This window comes from Papilio machaon, chromosome 26 (assembly GCF_912999745.1).
Source record: "Papilio machaon chromosome 26, ilPapMach1.1, whole genome shotgun sequence".
NCBI classification, from domain to species: domain Eukaryota; kingdom Metazoa; phylum Arthropoda; class Insecta; order Lepidoptera; family Papilionidae; genus Papilio; species Papilio machaon.
Window position 1 is genome coordinate 1,996,750 of NC_060011.1, and position 6,407 is coordinate 2,003,156.

The following is a 6,407-nucleotide window of genomic DNA, read 5'->3' on the forward strand; positions in this document are numbered from 1 at the left end:
CTTCTCCGATCTTAAACAAATGCTTTCTACAAACAAAATGTTAGCACAATATTAAAATGCCTATCTCAGTTATTACATTGTGTTTCATTTGTTCTTTCTTTATTAAAAATACCTGTCCATTGTACTGTCATAAAATACCAAATTAATCAATTATAAAAAAAAAACCTATTTGGAAAAAAGAACTAAAATATGTTATTTATGTTGTGCTTAAGTGTGGCTCTGTAACCTAAATGTCATAAATCAGATTCTCATTTTTTTTTTCTATTTGAAGCCATTTAAAATTGACTTCCCGCCATCGTATCACCTCCGCCAGATATTCTATGGTTCAGCTGAACCACTTTGGATATGTTACTGGCTATCTCGTTTAATTAAAGACAATAACAGAGATCACGACATTTTTATACAAAGATTTTGGTCTCAGAAACCAACGGCCAGAGTACTTACTAAAATAAAAGATGTGCTAATATTTATGCTGAATTGTCAGGAATTAATAAGGTCAACGAAGATAATAATCGATTGCGACTATCAAATAACGATTTCGGATTTTCATTATATCATAAGAGGTCAAGTCACAGAGTATTCAAGAAATATGCAATCACGCTTTTAGTCGGTGTGTATTCGAAAATGGCGCCGAAAGATAGCACCGGGGTCAAATAGTTTTTTTTAATAAAAGATATGATTTCTATATACAATGAAATAATAATAACGCGTTTTTTGATAATGAATAATGATTTAAATATGTTTTAATAATATAATAACAACATAATTGTTTATAGTTTTCTTTTACGCATTTGGATTGGACGGCTGATATTTTTTTAATTAAATTTCTTGACTATTATTAACAAAATTGTAACATTATTTTGTGACTGAATAAAATTGGTTCTGATACTGTGTCTGGCACATACATATACATTAAAAGGTGCATAGTAAAAACGCCGAAAACACTGAGACTGAGTTAAGGTCGTATGGCAATCGGCCAAAAATTAAAAAATGTGTCTTTGAAACTTCTCCTACGGAAGAACAAAGCAAATAGATTTAAACAATAAAAAAAAATCGATATAAAGAGTTGTGATTTAAAGTTTATACTTGATTTTAGTTACTTTTCTTTTTTTATAGTATAAATCCACCCGTATTCTAATAAATAAATGACCTATCGACTCCTACCATGTGAAATAAAAAAAAAAACTTAATCGGTAACCTATGTGTTCTTCCAGGCTATGTTCCACGCCATCCATGCAGCTGTTCTACGGATATCTTCCAACAAAAATCCATCATGTACATCATACATCCAAACATTCGGCTTATAATATTAGTAAAATTGGTAACACCCATATCTTCTATTTGTTGAAAATTATATAACCTGTTAATTTTTTATTTATAAGTAGGGTTGGGGACAGGTATGCGGCCGGCCGTAAAAACTAAAGCTAAAACTTTATGGTTTTATAACCTTATGTGCCGACCCCACGTGAGTGGGAAAAAGCCAGGGAGATGATGATGACATAAAGAATTAAAATACCATAAGAACAAGAGAAAACCGTAACTTTGTAATAATGGAGTTTTTTTTTATTTTTATTAAAAAATATACTCACAGACAAGACTCGATAAACACTTTATGTTTGTAAATGAATAAAGATTATCATAGAAAAGTAGATTAAAAATTATTGTGATAGTGATAACATCATCACAATAGTAATTTAGTGCAGTCATGAAGAAATAATAGCACTTCATTACCAAATTAAATGAGCAAGAAATGAAATCAACGGAATATTCTAGTAAACACTATTAAAAATGTTAGCTCAGAAACCCACGGTTACTGTATTCCTTTAAAAATGTATATAAAGTTAGACACTGTTAAAAACATGTTTTGTCTTTTTTTTTCCATCAGTGATTGCCATAAGGACATTTGATAATCTCAAAAAGTATCTGGTAATGTCTAAAATATAAATGAAACTGTCAATTTTTTTTAAGATTAAGGCTTAATCTATCTATATATATAAAAGAAAGTCGTGTTAGTTACACTATTTATAACTCAAGAACGGCTGAATCGATTTGACTGAAAATTGGTGGGCAGGTAGCTTAGAACCAGGAAACGGACATAGGATAATTTTTACCCTGTTTTCGCGGACGAAGTCGCGGGTAAAAGCTAGTGTTTAAATTAAACAAATGTAGAGCTAAGTTGGAATGGCTACAAGAAATATCAATTAATCTGCTTATTAATATTAGAGTTATGTGAAATCACAACAAAAAAAGAAACAGCTGATAGAGAGATGTATGGAATAGTGCATTCCTTCACCTGAAGATAACTGATGTGTGCAGCTTATTGTAGGATACATTTTTTTTTAATCTTTGGCTGACAAAATCACATTTAACTGTTACAATACAGTTTAAAATGATTGTAAGATAAATGCAAATTAGGGTTATTTTTTTTGCATTTTGACCATGTTTCTATGATAAAAACTCATTATTTTATTCATGATTTCATTTTATTATTGTTATTAAAGTTGGTTAAAAGTAAATTTTATTTTATTTTTGTATTTTCTCCAATAACATCTCTAATCTGCCAGTCATTACTGGCTGTCCTTTTTTCGTCTTCTTGCTTAGTTTCTTGTACCGTTCTTGTTTCTTCTTCTTATATTCTTGCAACTTCTGCGCCTTCTCTTCTTTAGACTTCTGTAACAATTTCTGCTTCTCTAATTTCTCTAACTTTATCTTCTCATAATGTTCTTTGGCTTTTTGGAATGGGTCTTTTTTAGTTTTTTGCACTAATTTTGTTGTCTTTTCTTTTTCAATGAGATCTGGATTTCTGACAAATTTACCAACTTCTGGTGGATTAGAATCAATGGTGTCTTCATCAAATGATTTTGGAGTATAGGAACCGAGCAAAGGATCATTTTTAATGCTTTTATGATAGTCATATAGAAGTTTCTTCTTCCTCTTTTCCTCCCATTGTTCTAATTTATATTTCTTACTGTATTTCTTAAGACGATATGCCTTTTTATCAAATGGTTTCTTTTCACTTTCATCTTTTTTATCTTTTATCACTGGACGGTTAGTATCATATTTATTTTGTCTTTTCTCTTTATCTTTCTCCAATTGCTTTGTTTTTTGTTTATCAACTTTTTTATTGTTACCTTTTGGTTTTTTTGCACGAAGAAAGAATGAGTCTTGTTTCTTTTCCATTTCTTAAACCTTCACACCTATAATGAAATGAAAAAGCGTGTTTGAAAACAAAAGGAAATAGAAAAAAAACATGCAAAAAAAAAACAAAACGAAAATAATAACAGTGTTAAAATTTAGCATTGAATAACTCCAATTAAGTACAAAAAAGGTACAAAAAATGTGAGATTCACGCTTTTTCATTTCTTTAACATATACATTTATATCTTAAATAACAAACATATACAAAATATACTAATAAGTAAATACATTATATATAAGTAAATTGTTTAAACATAACACTATAGAATATTAACTAAAACAACCTTTCTAATCTCAGCTCTAGTTTAAAATTGTAATAAATAATTATCAATGTAATGAAGATCTGTGTAAAGAAATGGGCATATGTTATATATTTTCATGGCCATGTATATATGATACTTAAATAAATAAGTAAAATATGTTATATTTTGTTTAAGTAGACTTTGAACTGCCTTATGTATACAGATGATAACTTGTTAAAATACATACATATTATGTGGCTAATGAAATCTGGCTGTGACGTAAATTTCGACACGAATCTTATCTGAAGATTGCAATATATATATTCTGGAACAACTCGTGTAATAGAACAATTGAATCGTTCTTCTCAGTAAGTGATATCACTTAAATAACGCTAATAGGAAAATGTCACGGTTCAGATCAACCTTCAGATTTGTCACACGTTTAAGGAATCTATGATCTCACCATATTGTATTATTAATGTGCATCTTAACCATTATTAATACATAATGATGATCTTTTAATGTTTTAAATGAAATAATAGTAATGTACAGAAAAACTTACCAAATTAAGCCACCCACTGGGTAGGCTTTGAATTATCGGCGGAATCTTGATAGTTTAGTTGCACTTGGCACAAGAAAAGTTTACCACGATTATAGATTTTATATCACGGTTTTTTAAAGGTTTAATTGTACAGACCATGCCCTAATGTGATTTTTTATAATAATTTTTACAAGGAAACACGATGGACGTTCCGCAAAAATGTCACAAAAGGAGCGAGAAAGAGAAGAGATGGAATGTGGGAAAGATGATATGCGGGACTAGCGCCCTCTACGAAATTTGTTTTCACTATTTCGATCACTAAATTGGAGCATGCGCACTCTTTAGACATTTTTTAAATTACATTTTTATTTGAACAAAAATATTTATCCATGAACTAAACATGAATTATCCAAATCAAAATTATTTTTTTTTTGCTTTTCAATGCGTTTTATGCTCAAACGATGTTCAATGTAAAATCAATAGCGTTACTTGGAACGTAATTGCAAAAAAGTTGCCATTTACAAATTTAATTGTTTTACCCTTCTATTTTAATTCAGTTCTTCGGTTCAATGCAATAAAAATAATTCGATTTAGTCTTTATTATTATTTTTTTATATTAAGATATTTTTAAAAATTAAGAAAGGACCAGTCTATTAACTCGGTCTTTACGTCGCCATCTCTGGTAAATTTGATGCTATACTATTATATAGGGTGTGTTCCGATATGCACTGCGACCACTGTAGAGTGTGACGTCAATTCAGTATACTGTGAAGCCGTTCCTTTATAGCCAGTTATACTGGTTACGAGTTAAAACGGAACGCAATCTCGTATACTGTCAGCCGCATTTTTTGACGCGACATTCAAATGAGTGTATTCAAGTTTTCTAGTACATTAAAAAAAAACTGTTTTGGAGTACTGTCAAATTAAAAATATTTTAATTAATATTAATTATAAATTGAATTTATAATGTAATAAAAATAAGTACTTTTTCATAAAAAGAATATGTTTTTCATTATCAACACAGTCTAATAAGGTTAATTTTTGCAATTCTTCCATTGTTTTATTTATTAATCCAAACTAATTACAGAACTTTAACATTTCTGATTAAACTGTAGTTTTGTTTATAAGATGTGAGGCACTCGGGTGGTTTTGACTGATCACGTGATCAAAGTACTGCGAGTACCTTACCTCGAAAACGCCAGTGCTCACAGTAGAATATAGCGGCGATTTATGACGTCATATATTTCCCTAGGGTACTGCGGCAGTATACTGGCAGTCCATAACGGAACGAATTTTTCTACAGTGATAGCACTGTGCAGTCCTCGCAGTGTATATCGGAACATACCCATAGACTTATCAGTCTTTCGAAAAAAGCGGGAATTTCAAATACCTATTTGAAAATTTATGGAAGTGGGTGTGTTTACTTTTAACAATTTTATAACTACGTTTTTTATTTTTACGCAATTATTATTTTATAATAAAAAATATACTAAATTTTCATGTGAAAACATCATGTAAAACGGCACGTTTATAGTTTTATTTTGGTTATCATTTGTATAATAAGTTTATCATAATATTTATAATTGGAAAAGGAAACTGTGTAATTAATATAAATATTATACTTACATGCGTACAGGAAAATACTTGAGAATAATTATTATAACACTTTAACATACATAATTGCTTTTCTAAACAATCTAAGCAAGACCTAATAACCCCGAATGATAATGCTGACATCTTTGTTGAAATTACATTATGATTAGTATGCTTTTCTAACTTCTTTGTGATGAATAAAGTGAATTATACTTATGTACTTCAAATATCAAAGTTTTTGGGAAAGGTTAAATATTATTTTTAGTACCAGTGTTACCATGAATTAAAATATCCATTATTTTGCCCATCGAATATATTTAAATTCAAAACATATCTAATCTTGTTTGACAGTATCACAACTGGTTGTAATTCACTATCTATCTATATAATTTTCATTTACATATTAATTTTACATTTTATTGAGCTTACATTGTGTTTACCAAACTTTACAATATCTGCTTAATAATCACAAAATATATAATATAAAAAACAAGGATTTATAACTCATGATATGTAGGGAAAATTACGACTTCAATAAAATCAGTAAATAGTATTTAGTAAATAACATATGGGATTATGTAAACCTATTAATTGCACCTAAGAAAAATAATATAGTCCAGATCATGTTATAGAATATCATTTAAATCTTAAACTATATCTAGCCAATAATATATCTAATACATCAGTTCTGAAACAAATTATTCAATAACAAAACTAAATATAATCTTTTTAAAATAACTTGAATCATTATTATAAATAAATGGAAATTGAATACTGTAAACAATTACGTCAATGGTATTTCTTAAAGTTAACACAAATAACTCTATAGACAG

The 6,407-nt window shown here is 28.8% G+C and overlaps 1 protein-coding gene across 1 annotated transcript; it reads right to left on the bottom strand.

Moving 5' to 3' along the window:
* Nucleotides 1-2,342: 2,342 nt before the first annotated feature.
* LOC106718721 (thyroid transcription factor 1-associated protein 26 homolog) lies at nucleotides 2,343-4,423 on the bottom strand. The gene is made up of 2 exons (XM_014512882.2): nucleotides 4,003-4,423; nucleotides 2,343-3,197 (listed from the first exon to the last, which is right to left on the bottom strand). The coding sequence occupies exon 2, from the start codon at nucleotides 3,178-3,180 to the stop codon at nucleotides 2,524-2,526; it is 657 nt and encodes a 218-aa protein (XP_014368368.2). The 5' UTR covers nucleotides 3,181-3,197; nucleotides 4,003-4,423; the 3' UTR covers nucleotides 2,343-2,523.
* Nucleotides 4,424-6,407: the final 1,984 nt, after the last annotated feature.

Excerpts from the sequence above, each read along its gene's own strand:
- LOC106718721 (XM_014512882.2), bottom strand. The coding sequence starts at position 3,180 with ATGGAAAAGAAACAAGACTCATTCTTTCTTCGTGCAAAAAAACCAAAA.